The sequence below is a fragment of the Lampetra planeri genome, chromosome 48, assembly GCF_965212315.1.
Source record: "Lampetra planeri chromosome 48, kcLamPlan1.2.h2, whole genome shotgun sequence".
NCBI classification, from domain to species: domain Eukaryota; kingdom Metazoa; phylum Chordata; class Hyperoartia; order Petromyzontiformes; family Petromyzontidae; genus Lampetra; species Lampetra planeri.
The window spans coordinates 3,516,163-3,543,102 of NC_136154.1; the positions used below are offsets into that span (position 1 = coordinate 3,516,163).

The 26,940-nt window shown below is 50.3% G+C and overlaps 1 protein-coding gene across 1 annotated transcript in view; it reads right to left on the reverse strand.

Moving 5' to 3' along the window:
* The window catches only part of LOC144733717 (von Willebrand factor A domain-containing protein 5A-like), a 52,987-nt gene extending 26,464 nt beyond the window's left edge, over positions 1–26,523 (reverse strand). Inside the window, exons 1-6 of the mRNA XM_078615743.1 lie at positions 26,458–26,523; positions 25,152–25,357; positions 14,448–14,664; positions 13,545–13,723; positions 12,355–12,463; positions 7,877–8,073 (exon numbers count right to left, since the gene is read on the reverse strand). Of these exons, the coding sequence (XP_078471869.1) occupies positions 7,877–8,073; positions 12,355–12,463; positions 13,545–13,723; positions 14,448–14,664; positions 25,152–25,357; positions 26,458–26,500 (951 nt within the window). The 5' untranslated portion in view covers positions 26,501–26,523. The remainder of the gene's footprint in view (positions 1–7,876; positions 8,074–12,354; positions 12,464–13,544; positions 13,724–14,447; positions 14,665–25,151; positions 25,358–26,457) is intronic.
* Positions 26,524–26,940: the final 417 nt, after the last annotated feature.

Sequence of the window (26,940 nt, forward strand, 5' to 3'; positions counted from 1 at the left end):
CATTCCTGCATTTCCCATAAATATGCTAAATTCCTCTTGATATGCAAATGCCTTTGTCAAGGCGCCCAGCTTATATATATGCTCCATGCTCGTGTGCTGTTTCATTCAGACTCTGTCGCCTCGACAGACCTGGTTTTCACCTGAGGACGTCTGCTTGCGTTGTGGCCGAAACGTCGTGAGAATTATTTTATTGTGTTTTATTTTTATTATTTTATTACTTCCCTTCTACGTGACTTTACCGAAAGAACCAAGAAGAACAATAACCTCCATTCGACACTAAGTGGCGGTGACGGCGCTTGTGTCAGGCGATGTGCACGTTGAGGCCACGTGAAGTGTCGAACGCCCGCTCCCAGGAGATCACGGGGCAGACCCAGGTACCACGGAATGACTGACTGAGACGACTGTCTGATACACCACCTGTGCCCCCTACTGTGCCAACTTGCTGCGCTATAGCCACCCGGCGCTCCGCTCGTTGTTGTGAGCATCGCTTCCGTTGTTGTTGGAGGGCGACTCCCTCCAACTGCCCAGTAGCGTCCTTCATGAGCCTCCTCCACAGAGGCCGATCTCGACACCGCTGGTACCAGTCATTGGCGAGTCTACTCAGCTCCACATTCTCTTGTACCACATCACTCCATCCCTTCTCTAGTCCCCTCTATCCGGTCGAACAAAAGCCGCTTAGGCATGCGGTGGCTGGACATGCTGGCTACATGACTCAGCCAACGCAGCTTTGCCTGCCGGAGGATCGTAGGCAGCCCAGCCTAAATGTTTCTTACAGGCGAAGATGTTCCATTAGGAGGGTCCACGTTTCGCAAGCGTAGAGAAGGGAGGGCATGACAGTGGCTGAGAAGACCCGAAGCTTTGTGTAGAGCAACAGACCAGGTAGCTTACACACAGCATTATGCAACCGATGAAAAGATATCGCTCGACGGATTCGGAGTGAGACCTCTGCTGTGAAACTCGAGCCGATCATGAGCACACTGCCCAGGACTGGGAAACTCTCCACTCTCTCCACAACTTCCCCACCACCAACTGGGAGTTATGGGGGTGGAGTGTCTGATGGTACAAAATACCCAGACAGGTGCTTAGTTTTGGTGGGGCTGATGGTAAGGCCCCACCTCTTAGTGGCACACTCCAGGTTCAACAGCAGCGCATCCAACTCCTCTTCTGAGTGAGCAGCAATGACCAGAACATTGGCATACGTAACATGGTTGACCAATAGGAAGCCATCCCTTGACCGCACCCGGGCATTGATCAGCCTCCCATTGTATTTGTACCAGATGGATATTTCTCCGGTACAGCCATTGAAGGCTTCACGAACTACGTGGTCGAAATAGATGTTAAAAAATGTGGGACCCGAGAAGACATCCCTGTCGCACCCCAAGGTAAACAGTGAATGGCTCTGACTCCCAGCCATGTAGTTTTACCTGGGCCCGCTCTCCATCATGAAGGTCCTTAATGATTGTGCACAGAGAATCAGGGACTCCAAAAGAATGAAGAACCCAGAGCCCAGGGCTACTGACGGAATCATAGGCCTTGACCAGGTCCTTAAGCAGAGATGTATATTGTGGGAATTCCCTACACCTTTGCTGTAGCAGACAGATTGAAAATATGGCATATGTGCAGGACCGACGCTTCCTAAAACTACATTGGGGCTCTGAAAGCCTCTCCTCAGCGTGCCTGGTATGGCGATGATCAATAATCCTTACTAGGGCCTTTCCCGTCACACTGAGGAGTGAGATACCTGTATCGTTGTTACAGTCTGTGCGGTCCCCCTTCTTAAAGAGGGGGACCACCAGGGCATCCTTCCAATCCTGCCAAACCCGTCTAGTGGTCCAGAATGTTGTAATAATGTCATTTAGAGTCATCATCATAGGCCTGTGTGTCTCGAGAGACAATTATTTTGCACCTTATGAGGTCAGCTGTAGGTTTTGCAGTGCCTAGAATGACTTAGTAGGCCAATCCTTGAGTGACAATCCTTGCCACAGTGATTGCAAGTGATTGCGGTGGCAGCTCCAATCCGCAAAGCCATCACTCCAACCATCAAGAAGGATCCTGTTGAGGAGCCAATCAAAACCATCACCTTACCCTACATTGCGGGGGTCACAAAAAATATCTCCAAAATCCTGAATAAACACAAGATCCAGGTCCGATTCAACACAGTACATAAAATCTATGATCTGGTCCCGTCTGTAAAAGATGTGGTTCCAGACATACAGTACCCTGGCGTCTACAAACTAAGTTGCCTCTGTGGTAGCAGTTACATTGGAGAAACCAAACGACATGTCTCGGACCGCATCCGTGAACATAAAGCAGACCTGAAACACGGTAGGACAAACACCTCAGCCGTGGCAGATCACTGTTACAATTCAGTGGGCTCACATGACATTGACTTCTCCAAGACAGGGGTTCTCTGCAAGCCATCTGGCTACCATGAGAGATTCGTTCATGAGGCGATCCACATATACAAACACAGAGACAATTTCAACCGAGAAGATGGATTCTGGCTCAGCAATCATTGGAAGGATGTAATAAACCATTTCGGATCTTAACTGATTGTGTTCACGTTTATGGTGGCTTTCAGACCGCAGTACACTCACTGGCATTGACTATATATCTTTTGTATTCTTCGCAGGGAAAGGAGTCTTTGCTCTGCTGCAAGTCTCCCTACACCACTATCCCATTGACATATTTCGTTGCTTCCTCTTAGTACATTTCACGCGACGGTCAATGGTATAGTGTATAGCAGATTGTATAATAATAAATAGTATAAAAGTGTAATGTTTAATATAATGTATAAGGTAATATATAGTATCGTAATTGTATAGTGAATATACAGCAGTGTGGTATACAGCAGGGTGGGTAGAATAATACATAGTGTAATATTACAATGTATAGTCTAAGCCTCTAAGGTATAGGGTGGTGTATAGTAATGCAGTATATAATTTAATGTTGGGTTTGTCTATGTGATGTAGGGAAAAAGTTTAGCTGGAGGCAAATTATATTTTTTGCGACGTAGAATTGTAATGTATGACTTACTGTTAGTAGCTCAGCTTATTGGAGAGTATATTCAGTATATTGATGATATTGATGTCTTTTACGTGGTGGTTTGGCTGCTGCAGCTCCTTACTATTAAAATTCCTTCCCTATATTACTGCTAACCCTACTTCCTCCCATTGTTGCTGCTAATCCTACATAATGCACGGGCATAATATGACGTTGAGACCCCCCCCCCCCCCACCTCCTACGCATTCCACAAGTAGTGACTAATCCCATATCTGCATTTTCCATAAATATGCAAAATTCCTATGTTGATATGCAAATTCCTTTGTCAAGGCGCCCTTCCTCCTCTAACCCAGCTTAAATATACGCTGCCAAGCTTGGTGATGTTCATTCAGACGCTGTCTTTCCAACAGACCTGTTCTTCACCTGAGGACGGCTGCTTGCGTTGTGGCCGAAACGTCGTGAGAATTGTATTTTATTATGTTTTATTTTTATTATTTTATTATTTCCCTTCTACGTGACTTTACCGAAAGAACTAAGAAGAAGCTCCAGAGATATTTATTGCTTTTTATTTTCGCCGCTCCCTCTTGGTCTGCCAAGCAGTGTGGCTTTTCTCCTCGCATCTCCAGCTAAGTCGGTCGCCGCAGTCATTTGGGTTGATGTCGCAGCTCTTCATGTCCCGTTTACAGACATCTTTGAAGCGCAGGACTGGGCGACCAGTGTCCCGTGTGCCTGATGCCAGCTCTCCGTACAAGACATCCTTGGGTATTCTGCCATCCTGCATGCGGCGCACGTGTCCAAGCCATCTCAGGCGCCTATGACTGAGTAGAAAGTACATGCTGGGAATGTTGGCCAAGTTGAGGACTGAGGTGTTGGAAAGTGATCTTGCCATTTGATACCGAGGTGGAATGTGTTTAGTCGATGTTCATGATGGACGTATGTTGCCCAGGACTCAGACCCATAGAGGAGGGTGCTAAGGACACAGGCCCGGTACACCTGCACTTTGGTGTTGGGCATTAGGGATTTGTTCTCCCACACTCTTTTGGTCAATCTGAACATAGCTGTAGACGCCTTCCCAATGCGCTTGTCATTCTCTGTTACAAGGGACAAATTTCAGGTGATGGTGGACCCCAAGTAGGTGAAGTCCTGAACGGCTTCCAGGGTGTAGCTGCCAATGTTTATGGAAGGGGTGTCCCTGACATCCTGGCCCATGACATTGGTATTTTCCAGACTGAATGTCAGGCCAAAGTTGTTGCAGGTGTGGTGGTCAAGAATTGCACAGGTCACACAACCTAGGGAAGGGGTATGTACCGGTTGGGACCGGTTCGTACCGGCAGGGACGAGAGGCGGTTGGAACCGCTCTGAGGGGAGGGGGCTGGCGAGAGCCAGGGCCCGAGACACCCGCACCCCTCAGGGAGGGGATATATAAGACGGCTCCCGGAGAGCGGGGGCCAGTCCGTCTCATCTGGAGCTGAAGGAGGTGCCGCCGGAGCTCCGGGACCCCAAGCCTCGAGGATGCCGCCCCGCCGGGACTGAGAGGCCGAGGGCCCCGTTAAAGCGTCCTTGGCGAAGTAGCTATGGACTAGGGAGGTAGAGTGGTAGGGCATAGCGTGGAGGCCATACCTCCCTAGGTTGTGTGGTTGGGTTGTTCCCCCCAGTGAGTGAGTGAGTAGAATAGAGTGGTTATTGGAAATAAAGCGTGTGGCCTCTAAAAGAAGTCTCCGTCTCATTCAAGAATACTACACAGGCATTGGCAAGGTGTTCGATGAGTGTCTGCAGACCTTGTTCTATGTGTGCAGTCAGCGCGGCATCATTAACGAATAGGAGTTCGCTGATGAGGACATTGCGGACTTTGGTTTTGGATCTGAGATGGCCAAGGTTGAAGAGTTTGCCATCAGATCTTGTATGGAGAAAGACTCTGCTGTCCCAAAGGCATGTGTGAGTGAGAAAAATATGCCAAACAGTGTTGGGGCAAGCACACACCCCTGCTTTACACTGCTGAGTATGGGAAATTCCTCTGAGGTGGTGCCGCTGTGCTGTATTGTTTCTTTCATGTTGTCATGGAAAGAGGAGATGACTGCCAGCAGCTTCGGTGGGCAGCCGATCACTTCGAGGAGTTTGAAGAGGCCTCCCCTACTGATGAGGTAAAAAGGCTTTTGTAAGATCAATGAATGCCAAATACAGGGGCATTCTCTCTTCTCGAGATTTCTCCTGCAGCTGACGCAAGGAGAAGAGCATGTCAGTTGTGGACCTTCCTGCTCTGAAGTCACACTGAGCCTCAAGATACGTCCCCTCAGCTAGTATCTGTAACCTGCTGAAGACCACACGGGCAAAGTATTTCCCGATGATGCTCAGCAGGAAGATGCCGCGGTAGTTATTGCAGTCCCCACGGTCACCCTTGTTTTTATATCGGGTGATGATGTTGAAGTCTCTCATGTCTTGAGGCCTAGCTCCTTCTTCCCAGCACTGGCAGATAAGTTCATGGAGTTTTGTGAGGATGGCGAATTTCGCACATTTCAGGACCTCAGGTGCGATACCGTCCTGTCCCGGGGACTTGTCGCTAGCTAGACAGTTGATGGTATTGCCAAGTTCCTTCGAGGTTGGAACATTTTCCAGTTCATGTATTGTTGGTAGGGGATTTACAGCAGCAAGGGCAGCTTCTGACACACCGTTATCTTGTGAGTAGACCTCTGAGTAGTGTTCTACCCACATGGCTATTTGCTCTTGTTAATCAGTGATGATGGCCCCTGAGCTGGATTTAAGGGGGGCAGTCCTCCGGATGTTTGGACCAAAGGCTGTCTTGATATTGCCAGTGCCAGAGGCGCCTGGGATCATACTGCTGAGGTTCACCCAGTAGTTGTTGGCGCAGGATCTGGCGGTCGTTTGAGCTGCACTGCGGGCAGCTTTCAGAGTCCTTAATGATCCTGTAATTGGGACTTGCTTGTACTTCAGGAGTGCTATGCGCTTGGCTTGGAGGATGGGTTCCAATATAGCCAGTCTGTGTTCTGCCTTGTCTGCTTGCCGAAGGTATTGATGGCTGCATTGAAGATGGCGTCTCTGATGCATGGCCACTTTGTCTCCATGCTTCCATCTGGTGTGTCGTGTAGGGACTGCTCAAGGCTGTGTTGGAATGATTGAGTGAGCTCTGGGAGGGAGGTCTTGGCAGAGTTGATCCGTAGGTAGTGCTTTTGTTTGATGCGGTGTATCTTTTTGGGGCAAAGTCTGACCTTGCTGGATACCAGCGAGTGATTGGTGTCAAAGACTGCACTGTGGTAAGAATGGCCTGCCAGAATAGTCTGTGCACAAATGCCACCCTCTCTCAGCATTTTTCTTTAGAGATCATCTATGCCCGGTGCCTATCCTGGTCTCAAACTATGGATCGCCTTCAGTATTCGTATTTCCTAAACAGATGGCACCTCATTCAGCCACTCACAGGGGGTAACATCTTCCAATATTTTAGGGCTTGGCAGCCTCAGCAGGGTCATCTACACTTTGCCCCATGATGTTTTCCAGACTGATTTCCCCTACCCGAAGACCTCACAAAAATGCTCAGCAAATCTGCAAACCTGTTCCTGGGGGTCGGAGATTGGATCACCGTTCTTTCCCTTAATGATGGCAATAGGTGTGATGCTGCAAGTTACTTTTTTGATGGAATTAAAGAGTGATTTGTGATCGCCAGCTACTGAGGTAGATTCCATCTCCTCAGCAACTCGTGACCACCACCCATCCGTGTAGCGCCTCACGGCTCTCAGAACCTCTGAGCGAAGGCTGCGGCGAGCCTCCTTATTCTCCGATGTTGGATGTTGTAGACAACGGGAGTGAGCCTGTCTTTTTTTCTCAGCCAGCCTGAAAACCTCCTCTGTCAGCCAGTGTCTCTGGGGAGGACTGGACCGTGTACCCAATGCAGCCATTGCAGCTCCATGAGCCACAGTCCTAAACCTCGCCCATTTCCCCTCGGCATGAGGAGTGGGGGACGATGCCAATTGCAGCTGCAAACATTGACGAAATTCTCGCTTGCAACTTTCATCAGCTGACTGAGACCAGGCCACTGTGGGTTTGAATGAAGTCTTGGGTATATACCCACCACCGGAGTGAAAGAATGGCAGGCGCATCTTACAGATGACAAGCCGATGGTCAGTGGGCAGATCAGCTCCACGGTAGGTCCTGGTGTCATGGACATAGGCCAGCATCCGCTGTCCATGATGTTGTGTGGATGCTGGAACAGCGTATTGGTAATTACAAGCCTATGGGCTGCACAAAAGTCTAGCAGCCTCCTACCGTTGTTATTGAGCTGATCTGGCCCATGCCTTCCAATAGCTCCAGACCAGGTGCCAGCATCATGACCAAATCAGGCATTTAAGTCACCTAACAGGATGACTAGATCCCAAGGGGCCACTTTGGATAACACAAATGACAGGAGGTCATAGAAGGCATCTGACTCATCTGCCTTGCCTGCATCCCTCCACCGATGTTCATCTTCGGTGGGGGCATAAGAAACCACGAACACCACTCCTTGCCTCTGGTTGATGGGAAGACGAGCCCAAAGTAGCCTGGGGCTTACAACTTCCCACACCTCACTAGAATGCTCACCTACACACACACAGAGACCCACAGACCCACCACACAGAGACCCACATCACACAGAGAGACCCACATACACACACAGAGACCTACACACAGACACACAGAGACCCCCACACACATATAGAGCCCCACAGACTCACCACACAGAGACCCACATCACACAGAGAGACCCACATCACACAGAGAGACCCACATCACACACACAGAGACCCACACACACACACACAGAGACCTAGACACACGTACACAGAGACCCCCACACACACACAGAGCCCCACAGCGACGTGCCCACCTTGGCGCTGTGGATGCGAGTCTCCCTCCCTCCGCTGCCGTCATTGACCATGGGGCATTCCATGCTGCCGGAGCAGTCCACCACAAAGATGAACTCCCCCTTCTGAGTCAACGCCTCCGCCCCCTTGGTGGACTTGGTCTCTCCCGCATCCGGGAAGAAGTTCAGCATGGCTACTGTGTCACTCATCAGAGAGGAGGCTGGGAGGAGGTGAGGGGGGAGGGGGGAAAGAAGATGTTAAGTAGTAGGGGACGGGAGATGTGGAAGGAGGAGGGGGAGCAGGGGGAGGAGGAAGGGGTAGAGAGGAGGAGGATCAGAGTTTGGCCGTGTTGTCGTGGATGTTGACTTCCTCGCCTGGTACGCACGAGGTCGTGGGTTGTTGCGAGGGCTTAGAGACAGCGACGATCGTGGGAAGGCTGGTGAGGTGACCTAGAGATGGGCTGAGTAACTGGCTCATTGATAGATGGATGAGTGACTAGGTAAGTGAGTGACTGTATAGTCTATGGGTGAGTGAGTTACTAGGTTGGTGAGTGACTAGGTGGGCAAATTAGTGAGTGACTGGGTAAATTACTAGGTAGGCGAGTGACCGGGCAAGTTAGTGGGTGAATGAGTGAGTGACTAAGTGAATGAGTGACTAGGAATGTGAGTGAGATCGTGAGTGACTCATTGGGTGAGTGACTAGGTGGGTGAGTGACCAGGCGAGTGAGTGACTGGGTTAATGAGTGAATGGTTGGATAAGTGAATGGGTAGATGAGTGATTGGGTGAGTGAGTAGGTGGGTGATGGGTGAGTGAGTGACAGAGTGAATGAGTGAGTGACAGGTTGGATGAGTGACTGGGTAGATGAGTGACTGGGTGGATGAGTGACTGGGTGAATGAGTGATTGGGTAGATGAGTGACTGGGTGGATGAGTGACTCACAATAACGAGCAGAGCACCAGGTGGCTAAAACACAGCAAGTTGGCATAGTAGGGGGCACCGGAGGTGCATCGGGCAGTCATCTCAGTCAGTCGAACCTTGGCATCTGGGTCTGCCCCGTGACCTCGTGCCAGCGGTCATTCGACACTTCACGTGGCCTCAAAGTGCACATAGCCTGGCACAAGCGTCGTGGTGATGTCACCGCCACTTCGTGGCAAATGGCGGTTGGTTGGTTGGTGCGGAATTGTAGCGGTTAGAGTACTGCAGTACGAATTCGGCGACCACTACCGTCACCACCACCACCTCAACTTCCATCACCACCACCAACCGCCCCCACCACCACTGTCACCACCGTCGCCGCCCCCACCACCCCCACCACTACCACCATCACCACCACCACCATCACCACTACCACTACCACCACCATCACCACCTCCCCAAACTGTGCACCCCAACTCGAACCAAATCACTCATGCGTCACGAGCGGAATTCCATCTCGCCTTGGTGATGGTGGAGGCAGTGGTGGTGGAGGTGGTGGTGGCGGGGGTAGTGGTGGTCGTGGTGGGGGTGTTGACGGTGGTGGAGGCGGTGGTGGTTGCGTTGGTGGTGGTGGCGGTAAGCGATACACTTCACTACGCTGTGCTATGAACCCGGTGACCCGAGTTGGATTCCCGCTCACGGTCAACACCAGTGACGATTATCTAAACCGGTCCAGGGCCTCTCCTAGGTCGACTCAGCCTCACATTAGTACCTGGTGCGGTGTGTAAACATCGCCACTAGGGAGACAAATGCGGCCAGGATGTGTTGCTGGCTACCCACCTCAATGTCGTGTCCCATGAAGGCCTTCAAAAGTACCGCATGTTAGCAGTACTTGCCCCAACAGTCTGTTAAGACTTTAATGGGGATCTTTGCCTTTTTTGTATCTTTGTGTGTGCGTCTGTTTGCATGTCTCTGTGTGTGTCTCTGTATGTGTCTCTGTATGTATCTCTGTGTGTCTCTGTGTGTCTGTGGGTCTCTGTGTGCCTGCGCGTCTCTGTGTGCTTGTGCATCTCTGTGTGCCTGTGTATCTCTGTGTGTGCATGTATATCTCTGTGTGTGCATCTCTGTGCGTGTGTGTGTGTGTCTCTGTGCATGTGTATGTCTCTGTGTGGCCTGGTCTCAGCTAGCGGAGGATAGTTGCAAGCAGGAATTTTAACATAGCTTGCAGCTGGGGTTGACATCGTCCCCCCTTCCTTCTGATGCTGAGGGGAAATGGGAGAGGTTCAGGACAGTGACTCATGCACTGCAACGGCTGCATTGGGTATGCGGTCTAAACCTCCCCTGAGACCCTGGCTGTTGAAGGAGGATGTGTTCCGGCTGGTTGAGAGAAAACGACAGGCCCACTCCCATTGTCTAAAACATCCAACATCGGAGAATGAGGAGGCTTACCGCAGCCTTCACTCAGAGGTTCGGAGATCGGAGTGGGGCTGCAAGGATGAGTGGTGGGCGCTGGTTGCTGAGGAGATGCAATCTGCCACAGTAGCCCGCAATCACAAATCACTATTTAATTCCATCAAAAGAGTAACTTTCAGCGCCTCACCTATCACCATCTTTAAGGGAAAGAACGGTAATCTGATCTCCGAACCCCAGGAACAGGTTTGCAGGTTTGCAGATGATTTTTGTGAGGTCTTGGGGGAGGGGAATTCCCTCAGCCCAGACAACATCATGGTGCAAGGTGGGGACGACCCTGCTAAGTCTGTCGTGCCTCAAATATTGGCAGAAGTAGCCACCCCCCTTCTGAGTGGTTGGCTGAGGTGCCATCTGTGGAGGAAGTGCGAGGGGCGATCCGAAGTATGAAACCACGAAAAGCACCAGGCAGAGACGATCTCCCGAGCGAAATGCTGATGGAGGGTGGCATCTGTGCGCAGACTGCCCTACATGACATCATCACAACTGTCTGTACCACTGGACGGGTTCCATATGATTGGAAGGATGCCCTAGTGGTCCCAGTGTGCCGGGAAAGGTCCTGGAACGAATTATTCAACTTCGCCTTGCCAAGCACGCTGAGGAGAGATTTATGGAGCCCCAATGTAGTTCCAGACCAGTGTGGTCCTGCACAGATGCCATATTCTATGTCCGTCTGCGACAGCAGAGGTGTAGAGAATTCCAACAAGACCTTCATTTCTGCTTTATTGACCGGCTCAGGGCCTATGATACAATCAGTAGGCCTGGGCTCTGGGTTGTTCTTCGTGCTTTCGGAGTCCCTGACTCTCTTCTCACAATCATTAAGGACCTTCATGATGGTGAGCAGGCCCCGGTAAAACTACGTGGCCGGGAGACGAAGCCATTCCCTGTTCACCTTGGGGTGCGACGGGGATGTCCTCTGGCTCCCACATTATTTAATCTTTAATGGCTGTACCGGAGGACTTTCCATCTCGTACAGATACAATTGGAGGCTGATTGATGCCCAGGTGCGGTCGAGGGATGGCTCCCTATTGGTCATCCATGTTACGTATGCTGATGATCTGATGATTGTTGCACACTCTTAGGAGGAGGTGGAGGTGCTGCTGTTGAACTTGGAGCATGCCACTAAGAGGTGGGGCGTTACCATCAGCCCCACCAAAATTATGCACCTGCCTGGATATGTTGTGCCATCAAAAACTCCATCCCCTCACCTCCCCATTGGTGATGGAGCATTTGTGGAGACAGTGGAGAGGTTTCCATACCTGGGCAGTGTTCTTATGACCAGCTCCGGTTTGACAGCAAAGGTCTCAGCTGCGCAACACTGTGTGTCACTCCACACGAAGCTTCAGGTCTTCTCAGCCACAGTCATGCCCTCCCTTCTCTACGATTGCGAAACGCGGGCCCCCCGAATGGAACATCTGAGCCGGTTAGAAACATTCAGGCCGGCATGCCTACGATCCATCCTGGGTTTAACCAGGCTGGATTGTGTGAGGAGCTCACAAATCCTCGAAATATCTGAATACATTCCCATCCGCGAGCTCCTCCAGCAGGCAAGGCTGCATTGTATGGGTCATGTAGCCTGCATGCCCAGCTACAGCATGCCCAAGCAGCTTCTGTTTGGCGCATAAAAGGGACTAATCGGGGATGACAAGGGGTGAAGAAGCGATGGAGTGATGCGGTACGAGAGGATGTGGAGCTGAGTGGACCTGCTAATGACTGACCCCAGTGGTTTCAAGATCGGCCTCTATGGAGGAGGCTCGTGAAGGACGCTACTGGGCAGTTGGCGGCAGTCGCCCTCCAGCAAGAACGGAGTGCAGAGGAGCGACTTTCACAACAAAGAGCGGAGAGCCGGGCGGCTAAAACGCAGCAAGTTGGCACAGTGGGGGGTACAGCTGTTGGTGGTGCATCTACCGGTCACCTCAGTCGGCCAACCCATGGCACCTGCTGGATCTGTGCTCAGACCTCCTGTTAGCAGCGAGCCTTTGACACTTCACGTGGCCTCAAAATGAACCTGGCCTGGCACAGGCGCCATGGTGACGTCAACGCCACTTAGTGGCGAATAGCAGTTGTTGTTGTTGTGTGTCTGTGTGTGTCTGTGTGTGTGCATCCGTGTGTCTCCGTACCCTTAGCCGTGCGGCCCGCCTCCAGCAGTGCGAAGGGGCGGTGCTTCTGGATTGGGTGGACAAACAGCTCCACGTCACGGTCCATCTTGAACCCTTCCCCCAGAGACACCTGGGCACACGGTAGGGGTGGTGGTGGAGCAGGAGTGGGGAGGGGACAGGAGGGAGGGTGAGGGAGGGAGGGTGGGAGGGAGGCAGTGGAGGGAGGGAGTGGAGGGGTGGTAGAGGAGGGAGGGAGACCATCACCGCTCATGGCCACAATATAGTTCAACCAAAAAACGCAACCCCGGTGCAATCCGCGCGCAACCTCGGCGCAATCCAGAACTGTCTGATGCAATCCGGCAGAACCCGGCGCAATCCAGAGCTACGTGGCGCAACCCACAGACCCAGAGACTCATATAGAGCCATAAAGACCCACAGAGACCCAGATATTTATATAGAACCATAGAGACCCAGAGTCTCATATAGAACCATAGAGACCCACAGAGACCCAGATATTCATATAGAAGCAGAGACTCATATAGAACCATAGTGACCCACAAAACACCCATACTCATAGAGATCCATACTAAAACTAAACTATTTTCAGAAGTGACCTGGCAATCACAAATGATAGCCCAACCAAGTGGCTTATCATCATCATCACGTGTAAACGTATAGCAGTAGCCAAATACTCTTAAACGCGTAGAGACTTTGATTCTAAATGTGGAGGGGAAAAACTGGAGCATCCGCAAACTCCAAATATACAACAGGTTTCAGAATCAGGAATGAACCGACGACCTCCTGCATACTAGGCGGGGAAGATAACATCACGCCAAGGGGAGAGGCAGAGAAAGACACGCTCCGGAATCGGAACCCACGACCTCCTGTTTACCAGGTGAGGTAGTTAAAATCTCACCACGTGGAGAAAGAGAGATGCAAACTCATCAGGGTCAAGAATGGAACCCCCAAATTCCTGCGTAACAGGCGAGGTAGTTAACATCTCGTCAGGGTCGGGATCAGAACCCACGACCTCACGCATACCAAGAGTGGTAGTTCACATCTTGTCAGGGTCGGGTTCGGAACCCATGCCCTCCTGCATACCAGGCAAAGTAGTTAACATCTTTTCAGGATTGGGATCGGAACCCACGACCTCCTGCGTAGCAGGCGAGGTAGTTAACATTTCCTCCTAGCCGGCACATAGCCACCCTTGCCTGAGCCACGGAGTTGCCAGTGCCCGAGAAGGAGACCGGCCCAAGGTCGCAGGCCGAGGTGACGGCAGCTATGCCTCCCGGAGCCTCGGCGCGGAGACAGAAGGCCATTGAGTAGGGCAGCGGCTGGGAGCAGCTCACAAACGGCACGAAGGGCAGCACGGAGTCTGCTGGTGATGAGCCTGGCGGTGGGAGGGAGGGGATGGGAAGGGAGGGAGCAGAGAGAGGGAGCAGAGAGAGGGAGGGAAGGAGGCGTGTGTTCGTGTTCATCAATGTAACGTTCACAATGGCCGTGTCGGAGACTGAGCCAGTGAGGCTTGATGAGGCCGATCTGAGAGCGGCAGATTACGCTTCAGTTTTGAGCAACGGGTTACGTGATGGTGGTTGGTGGTGGACGATGACGGCTGGGGCCTTCTTGGTGGGGGCGCCACGGTGGCTAGGAGATGTTAACTCCCTCGGCTATTATACAGGAGGTCGTGGGGTCGATCCCAACCCTGACGCCTGCTGCTGTATATTTGTAGTTTCCGTTTCTTTCTCTCATCATTATCAAGGTGGCTAGGAGATGTTAACTCCTTCGCCAGGTATACAGGAGGTCGTGGGTTCGATCCCGACCCTGACGCCTGCTGCTGTATATTTGGAGTTCGCATGTCTGTCTCTCTCACCATCATCACGGTGGCTAGGAAATGTTAATTCCTTGCCTGGTACAGGAGTTTGTGGTTTCGATACCAGTCCTGACACCTGCTGTATATTTGGAGTTTGCGGTGTCTCTCTCCCCGTGGTCACATGGATTTTTCTCCGATTCCCCCGTGTCGGAGACTGAGCCAGCAAGTTCAAATTGGCCACATTGTTCTCACCGCGATATCGCTGCGTTACGACCGCTGTGTTGTAGTTATGTCGTCACCTCACCTGGCGGCGTGTAACGAGGGTTGAGCACCGTGGGTAGGCAGAATCTCACCGCTCCATCCGGCTCCACCGCTAACTCGCTCACAAACTCCACCTGCAGCTCCGCCCCCTCGCCCGCCCCCAGGTTGCCCAGCATGCACTGAAACACGTCGCCCCGGTCCTCGGAGAGCAGGAAGGCCGTGTGGCCGGAGCTCATCGCATCGTCGTACTCCTCCTTTGCCTGGGGACACGATGCACCCCGTAGGAGACATGGTGCCATTCAATCATCCACCCATTCACTTATTCAACCATGCACCCACCCACTCAATAGCCCACTCACCCACGCACTCACTATCTCATTGACTAGCACACACACTATCTCGGCCTCGCTGTGCGCTGCGTTGCACCGCTAGTCGAGTAGATAACCTTGCATTCAATAAACCCTCGGAGCCAGGATGAACGTCCAACTCCAATCGTCATTTATGGATTGTAACAAGGTAAAACTGGTGAGAAAACACAGATACAGCATCTGTTATAATCCGGAAACACCAACACAATGAACACCACAGCATCAGAACATTGTCTTAGATAACAATAGATCATGGACGGACCAGGCCCCTACATTACCACTGAACAGCTAGACAAGAGCACCAGCCGGTGCGTTGCATACAGGCACATCGTGTATTCATCCCACTGCACCCCAAATGTACAGCATTACACATAACACTAAACTGTGGATGAGATACTTCGTCATCTTTACTCTCAGGATCGCAACATAGGCACAAGTCTGACTCGACCTACTAAATCACAAGAAACATCCACAATAAGAAAAGTCGCAGGCTTCGTTACTAACTAGGCCTCGTATTTACTACAACAACTTAACGGCACGATAAAGGCATTTACATCACTCTAACGGTCATTCCAACATTACAACAGCATTGCCAATATTATAGGAATATAAACAAACTTACAGACAATGCTTCTTAAGCTCCCACAATGGACAAGTGCGGCTGTGGTCTCACTGATATGCGATGCGTGCCGCCATCTTGAATTATGAGTAAGATGGCCGATACCCGCGTGGTTCACTGAAAATCTAACATCGTGACTTCCTGGTCACGTGACCAAAATTAGCATAAAAAAACAGGAACTTGCTGTGAACGTACGCTCAACATCTGCCGTGAGGCAAGACACTCCCTGTCTGGTATCTAGGAGATACCACCATTTATTTCCTATCTCATAAACAAGTGAATAACAACTTCAACGGGTCGACTTATTTGTCCATATCTTTGCGAGAGAGAAGTAGTACTATCTCGACTATGGGCCTGATGAAAGTTCTTGCGACACCTTGCTTGGCAATCATAACCTCGACCTTTCGAACTTTTCCATCGGCACTTGGAATCGACTTGAGGATGCGGCCCATTGGCCACTCATTTCGTTTGGCTTGGTTGTCCTTCAGTAGAACGAGGTCGCCTTCTTGGATGTCTGGTCTGTTAGACTGCCACTTGTTGTGCACTTGGAGTGTCGTAAGGTACTCGTTTTTCCAGCGACTCCAGAACGTGTTCGCGAAGCTCTGCACTTGTCTCCATTGACGTCTGTAGAGGTCTGCAGTGCTGGCCTCCTCGGTAGGTGCTGTGAGCACATCTGTCTTCTGGGTAAGAAGTGTAGCAGGAGTCAAGATGAATGGTGACTCCGGGTCGGTTGAGACGGGGATCAGGGGTCTTGAGTTAATTATGGCTGAGACCTCGGCCATGAGAGTGGTCAAGACCTCGTGAGAGAGCCGTGTGGACCCAACATCACATAGCATGGAGTCGAGAATGCGTCGAGCAATCCCGATCATGCGTTCCCAGGCTCCACCCATATGCAAAGAGTGGGGAGGATTGAAGATCCATGTGCAGCCTTGGTCACTAAGGTATTTCCTGACAGAATCATCTTCGACATTCTCCGTATTGAGCTTAAGTTCTTTACATGCTCCTATGAAATTGGTTCCACAATCAGAACGGAGTTGCTTGGCTGGCCCTCTGATGGCGAAGAATCTCCGGAGTGCATTTATAAAGCTCGAAGAGTCCATAGACTCGATTACTTCGATGTGCACTGCTCGTGTACTCATACAGGTGAACAGCACTGCCCAACGTTTGCTGTTCGCTAGCCCTCCTCTGGTGCGGCGGGAGATGACTGTCCATGGTCCGAACACGTCGATCCCTACAGAGGTGAAGGGAGGTTCCACACTGAGTCGATCGGCTGGGAGGTCTGCCATTTTCTGTTCTTCCTATTTTCCACGTAGCTTACGACACCGGATACACTTGTGGATTGTGCTGGCGATGCACCTCTTTGCTCCAGCGATCCACAGCCCTGCAGATCGGATTTCTCCTTCTGTGAAGTGCCGACCTTGGTGCTTTACCTTCTCGTGGTAGTGGCGCACAAGTAAGATTGCGATGTGGCTCTGGCTTGGGATTATGAGGGGGTTTCGTTCATTCTCATCTAATTTTGCATTCCCTAGCCGACCACCGATCCTGAGCAAGTCGTCTTTGTCCATCCTGGGGTTTAACTTCCTGAGGGTGCTGACCCTAGGAAGGTCTTCTCCCTTGTTGATGGCCTTGATCTCACTTGCATAAGCTGCCTGTTGCACACAGCGGAAGATTGATTTCCTTGCTCTGGAAAGCTCGTCTTCAGTGCGTGGCACTGTGCAGTGATGCCATCCATTGCAGCTACCAGTGGTGCCTCTCATCGGGCGATGGAAGCAGTCTGCGATATGCGTTAAATGTGCTATCGCTAGCACGAGCGTCGTCCATTTCGAGAAATGTTCAAAATGGTGTGGACTCAGTGGACTTCTTAGTCGCACATTTGTTACGAAAGTTGTCACTTGAGGACGAATCTCCTTGTCGGACTCGGGCTCTATGAGTCCAAAGGTCTCCTTGGTAGTATATGGGCCACCGTCACGTCGTAACAGGAACGCTGGACCCGTCAGCCAGATGGTTTAATTCAGCAGAGATGCAGAGACGGACCTAGTTGCGAGATCTGCTGGATTCTGGTCAGTTGGAACGTAATTCCATTGCTCCGGCTGCGTCGATCTCCTGATGCGCTCCACCCGGTTGCTGATGTAGGTGTAGAACCTTCTGGTTTGGTTGTTTATGTAGCCTAGTACGACCTTACTGTCCGTGTAGAACTTGACCGCGTCCAGTTTGACGTCAAATTCGTCTAAGATTAGTTCCGCCACCTCTGTAGCAAGAACCGCTCCACATAGCTCAAGCCTTGGGATGGTATGGTCCGGTTGTGGGGCCAGTTTGGCTTTGCCCAATATGAACCCAACATGCTGGATCCCTTCTGCGCTTGTGGTTTTTAGGTAAGCTACGGCTGCTCGGCCATCATAGAAGCATTTGCAAACACATGTAACTCCTTCCGTTGGGTTACGGAAAGGGATGTGGGCGTGTAGGAATGTGGAATCTGCAGCTGCTCAAGTGCCTGTAAGGAATTTCTCCAAGTTTCCCATTCTTGTCGCCGTTCCTCCGGCAACGGGCTATCCCAGTCTTGTGTATCAGCACAAAGGTCTCTGAGTATCCAACGGCCTTGAATGGTAACCGGCGCTACAAATCCCAGTGGATTGTACAGGCTGTTTACCATCGACAAGATGCCACGTCGCGTGTAAGGTTTCTCTCCAATTGATACTCGGAACGTGAACGTATCTGCTTTCAGGTCCCAACTCAGTCCAAGGCTGCGTTGGATTGGTGGTGTGTCGACGTTAAGGTCCAAGTCTTTCAAGTCTTTTGAGCGATCGTCTGAAGGAAACGCTTTTATCACTTCTACGCTGCTGTACGCTATCTTGTGAAGTCTCAGGTTAGCAGTTGCTAACATTCCTTGCGTCCTTTGGAGCAGATTGATGGCTTCTGAGGCCGTGGGCATTGATTTAAGTGCATCGTCAAAGTAGAAATCTCGCTCTACAAATCTCTTGGCGTCTTTCCCAAATTCCCCTTCTACTGCCTGCGCGGTCCTCCTAAGTCCATAGGTGGCTACCGTTGGAGATGGGCTGTTGCCGAAGACATGCACCTTCATTATGTATTCAACAATTCGATCATCAACGTTGTTATTGTGGTACCACAGAAACCTGAGGTAATTTCTGTCGTCTTCTCGGACAATGAAACAGTGGAACATTTGTTGAATGTCGGCTGTTACGACGATTGACTCCTTTCTGAAATGGAGGAGTAACCCTAGGAGACTGTTGTTCAAGTCAGGTCCGGTGAGCAGTACATTGTTCAAGGAAATGCCCTTAAATTGAGCACTGGAATCGAGCACCACTCTGATCTGATCCGGCTTCTTTGGGTGATACACGCCAAAGATTGGTAAGTACCAGCATTCCTGTCCTTCTTCTGGAGGAGGGGCTGCTTCAGCGTGACCACTGTCAAATATGTTTTTCATGAAGGACACAAATGATTCTTCATCTCTGGTTTCTTGTCCAAGGTGCGGCACAATGAGTTGAGCCGTGAGAGGGCTTGATCTTTATTGTTGGGTAGCCGGCATCTGGGATTACGAAATGGCAGTGGGCAACCCAACTGTTTGACTCATCTTGGATGAACTCTCTGTCCATTATTTTCAAGAATTCTTTATCCTCTAGCGATGGAGCAGGTTTGTCGTCGTCCTTCGTTGTCACGAACACCGTATGTCCAACATCCTCTTTCAGCATAGAGGTTTCTTCGTCGGCCTGCATGGTACAGCCTTGACTTCTATCGTAAAATTTCTCTTTCAGCGTGAAGTGGTTGGGGCACGGTTTGAAGAGTGACGTGCGTCCATTCGTGAGCACACTTGTTCTGAATATGCTAATGCGGTCTGGTTTGTGTGTTCCATCGAGACAAACGTCACCTACGATGACCCATCCTAGGTCGAGTCTCTGGGCATAGGGAGCGTTGTGAGGTCCATTGCGTTGGTCGCGAACCTTGTGGACTCTCAGCATGTCCCTGCCAAGCAGAAGTAAAATCTGTGCCGCATGATCCAATGGCGGGATGCACTCTGCTATGGGTTTCAGGTGTGGGTGGTGACGTGCAACTTCGGGCGTGGGAATCTCACTTCTGTCGTCCGGTATCTCATTGCACTCTGTCACTGTAGGAAGGGCTAGCTTCATGGTGCTATCTATGGTTTCCACCATGAGGCCGCTCGCTCTTCTTCCCGCTGTCTCCATCAGTCCTGAGCATGTTCTGAGCGTGTATGGAAAGGAATTCCCACCTACGCTTAACTGATCAAAAAACTCTGACCTTGCCAAAGACCTGTTGCTCTGGTCGTCCATTTTGGCGTATATCTGCCCTTTCAGGATGTCCTTTGGGATACACTAGGACGAGGCATATCTTTGAGTAAGATCTTCCTTTGAAGCCTTCTCCACAGACTTCTGTGCATTTCGTTGTGATTGACGAAGTGAGTGCAGCGGTCTCACCTTGCTCCCCGCCGTGCTCTGCTTCGGGATCGGAAGCCTTAGTGCCACTGGGTTTGGAGTAAAATGTGTGCAGAGCAGTTGCGTTTTTGTCGCTGCCACATTCCTCGCACTTGATATCTGCCTTGCAATTCCTTGCAAGGTGGTTTGTAGAAGCACAGCATTTGAAGCACACTCCAAATTCCTTCAGCATATTCTTCCGCTCTTCCAATGGCTTCCTCCTGAACTCACGGCATTTCTGGAGGGAGTGAGGTTATTCATGCAATGGGCATTGCCTCTCTGGATCCTCTATCTTTTACTTTGTGGTGGTTGCCTGGACGGAGTTTGCGAATGTCGCAGGAGAGACCTCAGTCTTGTGTACGGAAATTGGCACTCTCGCTGTTCCTCGTTTCGCCATCGTTCTTTCCATTTTTGAGAGATCTGGACTGGAAATCCCCGTGGTGCCAAACATGAAACTCGGGTCATTTCTAGTTTTAGCCAGGTTGCAGATAAACATTGAGAAAAAAGAGAATGGGGGGAATACAACCTGATGCTCTGACTTGTATCTTGAACCCGCTGTTCTCCATTTTTCCTGCACGTCAAATGGCAATTTCTCTACGATGGGGTTCACGCCATGGTAGGTATTCAAGAAAATGAGACCTGGTAAGTAGGGGTCAGCCTGGGCTGATTCAAGCTCCATCAAAAGATCTCCAAGCTCCCGTAACCTTTTATTGTCTCGACCAGAGATTTTTGGAAAGTTCTGCAACTTCTTGAAGAGAGCCTTCTCAATGGTTTCTGGACTACCATAGCACTCCTCGAGCTTCTCCCACACCGCATGCAGGCTTGAGGTGGGGTCATCAATGTTTGCTGACCGGATCCTCTTTGCGTACTCTGCAGATTCATTTCCTAACCATTTCACCAACAGGTCGAGTTCTTCACTTGCAGAGATGTCTGCATTTCGGATTGCATTCCTGAAGGTAGATCTCCAGGCTCGATAGCTCTCAGAGTGGTCATCAAACTTTACGAGTCCTGTGTTGATTAGTTCGCGGTGAGCCAGGTACCTAGCAAAGTCTCCTAGTCCTGCTGATCCAGGGTGTGTCCATACTGGCGCTTGTGAGGTGGCATTATTGTCTGTATTGCCTTGCTTGCCGTCATTTGCGATGGCGTTGGACTGTGGGCCCAAAGGGTTTCGATCACGTTGGCTGGATCCCCTTATGTGACTCTCTGGAATGTGGGTCTGACTTGGTGCATCCACGTCTGACCCCACGTGCGCGACGCGGAGTTGGCGACTAACTGCCAGGGCAGGATATGCATTTCCACCATTCCTGTAGACAGCATTCATGTTCATTCGGTGTGGAGATGGCGATGCCTGAACGTCAACCCTTTGTTCAGTATCGTTTGGTGGAGGAGCATTGATGCATTGTTCAGACCAGTCCAAAATATTTTTTTGGTGAGTTGATCACGGTCCTTGACAGGTATCTGAGTGCCAAACTCACTCCAATTCTCTTCCTTATCCAGGTTGGCTGCTGCCTCGAGCACCTCTGCCTGGGCCATTGCAGCAGCTGATTCCCTTTTGAGTTGTAGGGTGCTTAACTTAGCATCCAGCTCAATTTTCTTCCGTGTGGCAGTAGCCTCTAATATACTCTCTTGCTCTCGTGCGGCAGCAGTTGCTAATATACTTTCTTGCTCTGCGAGCTCTGCTTTCCTCCGTGCGGCAGCAGTTGCTATGCTTGCTTCTTCTTGTATACGAGCCCTTTCAATTAGCATGGCTTCTTCTTCGGCCATGTAGGCAATACGGGCGTTTGCTGCTTCTGCTGCTGCACGTGCCTGAGCTGCTGCCATACTAGTAGATGATGTCTGTGAGTGCGCTGAGGCTTTAGATCTTGTGGTGGACCTGGATGAGACAGAGTGCTGAGATCGTGTCTCTCTTAAGCCCTCCACACGGTCCATTGCATCTTGTATCACGGCCTGCACATTATCATCGAGCAGTTCGAGGAAGTGTTCTTGCGTGCGCACTCCCTCAATGCCCTCATCTGTTTTCACCTTCATCAGGAGGGAGATGTATTTATTTGCCAGGAGCTTGTAGCTTGAGCTGCTCACCTTCACTCGATGGATGGCCCGCTGAATTGAGGCCACTGTGTCTGAGGCCTTTGAAGCTTCAGATAAATCTGCTTTAACCCGGTCCCATGCCCGTTGTATCCTGGCATCAAGGTCCTGTTTCTCAGCATCATAGCTTTCCAAGGCCCGTTGTGTCAACCTGACCTCTCTTTGGTGCCTTGAACTCCCTTGGTCCTCTTGAGGCAGGATGGGAGGTCCTGGATTGCTTAAATCACCTTCTTCAGCATCTCTCCCTGCTGAACTGAGGCTTTCCATGCTGCGATGCTTGCAGCACGATTTTAATGTAGACTCTTTGCAGAGCTCCTTGCTTGCTGCAGGCTGACTCCAGGGCTGGCTGCAGAGCTGGCTGCAGAGCTGGCTGCAGGGCTGGCTGCAGAGCTGGCTGCAGGGCTGGCTGCAGGGCTGGCTGCAGAGCTGGCTGCAGGGCTGGCTGCAGAGCTGGCTGCAGGGCTGGCTGCAGAGCTGGCTGCAGGGCTGGCTGCAAAGCTAGCTGAAGGGCTGGCCGCAGAGCTGGCTGCAGAGCTGGCCGCAGGGCTGGCTGCAGAGCTGGCTGCATGGCTTGCTGCAGAGCTGGCTGCAGGGCTGACTGGGAGCTTCAAGAAGACTGTCGTTTTACTATCTCGGCCTCGCTGTGCACTGTGTTGCACCGCTAGTCGAGTAGATAACCTTGCGTTTAATAAACCTTCGGAGCCAGGATGAACGTCCAACTCCAATCGTCATTTATTGATTGTAACAAGGTAAAACTGGTGAGAAAACACAGATACAGCATCTGTTATAATCCGGAAACACCAACACAATGAACACCACAGCATCAGAAAATTGTCTTAAATAACAATAGATCCTGGACGGACCAGGCCCCTACATTACCACTGAACAGCTAGACAAGAGCACAAGCCAGTGCGTTGCATACAGGCACATCGTGTATTCATCCCACTGCATCCCAAATGTACAGCATTACACATAACACTAAATTGTGGATGAGATACTTCGTCATCTTTACTTTCAGGATCGCAACATAGGCACAAGTCTGACTCGACCTACTAAATCACAAGTAACATCCAAAATAAGGAAAGTCGCAGGCTTCGTTACTAACTAGGCCTCGTATTTACTACAACAACTTAATGGCACCATAAAGGCATTTACATCACTATAACGGTCATTCCAACATTACAACAGCATTGCCAATATTATAGGAATATAAACAAACTTACAGACAATGCTTCTTAAGCTCCCACAATGGACAAGTGCGGCTGTGGTCTCACTGAGATGCGATGCGTGCCGCCATCTTGAATTATGAGTAAGATGACCGATACCCGCGTGGTTCACTGAAAATCTAACATCGTGACTTCCTGGTCACGTGACCAAAATTAGCATAAAAACAGGAACTTCCTTTGAACGTACGCTCCACATCTGCCGTGAGGCAAGACACACACCAACCCACTCACACACTCACTCACCCACTCACTCACTCAACCACTCACTAACCCATTGACTAGCACACACACCTACCCACTCACTCACAAACTCACCCACTCTCTCACCCACTCACCCATTTACCCACATACCCTCACACCAAAGACAAACATCCCCTGTATAGCCTGAACAGACTGTTAGGGCAAGTGCTGTTAGCGAGTCCGACACGGCACACGAGGGGGTGGGTGGCCAACACCACGCCTGGCCTCCTTTGTCTCCCCAGTGGCGATATTTACACCACCGCACCAGCTACTCATTTAAGGTTGAGTCTACCTAGGGGAGGCTCAGGATCCGTTCCGATAATAACTATCACTGGTGTTGGTGGCCATGAGTGGGAATTGAACTCGGACCGCCAGGGTTCGTAGCGCAGCATGCCAATCGTTGCACTACCACTGCCCAGTCATGTCCACTTCGTCTATAGCCCTGCCCACTTTAATTGTTTATGTGACAGATGCTATATTGGACAGACGGGGCGTAACATCAGCGTAAGACTAAAAGAACACCAAAGAAACATTAAATTATCTCAAACACAACTGTCGGCAGTGGCAGAACATGCTTGCCAACAAGGACACTCAATTGATTTTGATAACGTTGAAGTGTTGTGTAAAACTAATTATTACTGGCAAAGACTTATTAGAGAATCCATTTAAATTGAGAGAAATAGAAATAACTTTAATCGGTCTGACAGCTATACAGGCCTAGTGCAGCCTGGAATCGTATTATTAAATAATTACAATTCCTTATAGTGGAAACAAATACTAATTAACTGATTACTACCGTAGCATATAATTACAATAACACACATTACAACTAATTACTAATCTACAACTCATTACTAATCGTAAAAATTGACTGATTACCAATCTATTATATAATTACAATACCCCCCCTCTGCCTCAAATCATTGCACCTGATGAGTTCAATGATGACTTCACCCTGCTGCTGCTCTATTTAAGACCGGGAGAGAGAGGGGAGCCCCATCATTCTGGCGAATTGCCCGATGATGCTGGATGTAATTACCAGCGAAACGTCGTACTCAAAAACACACCGGTGAGCTAAAGTAGTGAACTATTTGTCCTTTGTCAACGTGACACTTTTTTTGCTGATTGGCCGTGTCGGGTGGTGGAGGGTTACGACACATTTATAAATAATGCGATCTAACCCAAAACGTTTATTATGAATAGCATTGGTCGCGAAAGCCTATGCGTTAAACTGACTCATACACTCACCCACCCATCCACCCACCCACCCACTCACCCATCCACCGACCCACTCACCCACCCACTCATCCACTCACACACCCACTCATCAACTCACACACCCACTCACACACCCACTCACACATCCACTCATTCACTCACCCACCCACCCACCCACCAACTCTCACCCACCCACCCACTCTCACCTACCCACCCACTCATCTACCCAGCCACTCAAACACTCACCCACTCACTCCTTCACCCACCCCCTCACCCCCCTACTCACCCACCCATCCACCCACTCACCCACTCACTCACTCATACACCCACTCACTCACCCATCCACTCACCCACTCAAACACCCACTCACCCTTTCACCTACCCACTCACCCACTCATACATCCATCCACTCACCCACTCATCCACCCATCCATCCACCCACCCATCCACTCATCCACCTACTCACCCACTCATCCACCTACTCACCCACTCATTCACCCACCCACTCACCCACTCACTCACTCACTCCCCCACCAACCCTCCCACCTTCTCCTTCTCCTTGATGACGGCATCGATGTGGCGACCGTTGAGGCTGGCGCTGAACGCGTGCACCGCCGAGTCGTCGTCCAGCGGGAAAAGGAAGGAGGCCTCCACGGGGAAGGCCTCGGCGTTGAGGTAGCTGAGCGTGGCACGCACGGAGGCCACAAAGCCCTGCACGCTCACCTCCACCGACACGGCCTTCAGCGGCACAGCTGGTGAGGAGAGGTCAGGTGAAGTCACGTTAGGTCAGGTGAGTTGGTGAGGTAGCGAGGTGAAGTCGGGTGAGGCGAGGAGTGGTCAGGTGAGGTAAGGTTAGTTGGTGAGGTGAGGTCGGGTGAGATGAAGTGAGGTCGTGTGAGGAGAGGTCAGGTAAGTAGGAGAGGTCAGATGAGTTGGTGAGGTGAGGTCAGTTGAAGTGAGGTGAAGTGAGGTCAGGTGAGGCGAGGCGAATCTCGCATTATCATGAACGTGTTTTTTTGTTTTCAAAATGACACCCGCTTAGTCACTTGCCCCAGCCACTACGACATAGCCATGCACACTAAGCCACTAGCCCCACCCACCTCTCCAGACAGACATACATATTCTTTGGTTCTTTCGGTAAAGTCACATAAAAATAAAAATAATAATAAAAATAAAGTGAATAGAAATAATACAAAATAAAATAAAAATGTAACAAAAACTACAACGTTTCGATCACAATAAAAATAATAAAAATGAAACAAAAACCACGACGTTTCGATCACAACACAAGCGATCGTCTTTCCTCCTGAAGACGATCACTTGTGTTGTGATCGAAACGTCGTGGGTTTTTTTTAATCACTATATTTTTATTATTGTTTTTCTATCTACATGACTTTACCGAAAGAACCAAAGAATATTAATTCCTGTAGTCACGTAAGTTTTATATTAAAAAAATACCGACATACACACAACAAAAACAAAGATACCCTGTCTAACGTTAGCAGACTATTGGGGCAAGAGCTGGTAGCGAGCAGCACCTATAAAGGCCAGCACGGCACATGAAGCATTGGGTCTCCCTTGTGGCACCAGATAGTCATTTGAGGCTGAGTCAACCTAGGAGAGGCCCAGGACCGGTTCAGATAGTGCCACACGTACAAACGTACACACAACACCTGCAATTCGCCACTAAGTGACGGTGATGTCACAACGGCACCTGTGCCAGTCTAGGTGCGACTGCCTCCAACTGACCAGTAGCAGCGTCCGTCATGAGCCTCCTCTAAAGAGCACATGTACATACACACATACACGTGCACACCACACACACTCATCCTGAGTACACACACACACTCACCTTTCTCTTGATACTTATGAACGAAGATGATTCCACAATTCATGATTGCAGATGGCGATCCCTGTGTGTGAGAAGGGGGGTGGACAGCAATTAGGCAACTCAGTGGTACACTGAAGAAATAAGTCATATTTAAAGCAACTTTTTTTTTAAACACGCTTTAATGAAATCTACTAGTAATGGAAGAACTCCACGACTCCAGGAAGTGGCCCTGAAGCTTTCCATAACGTAAGGGACCGTGAACAATTACAGCCAACGTCAGTTGATCGTGAACAATTAGACCCAAGGCGAAACATAACGTATGAAAAATAATGTTTAAAAATATATATTTTTAGTTTTTATGATAGAAGATAGTATTGTCATCAGTATGACAAGTATACTAAGCTTTCAGTCGATACCACATTGGGAAATGGGTTAAAATTGAGTTACAAGATTTGAGGATACAACAGCGACAACAAAAACGACGACAACAACAATAGATAAAGT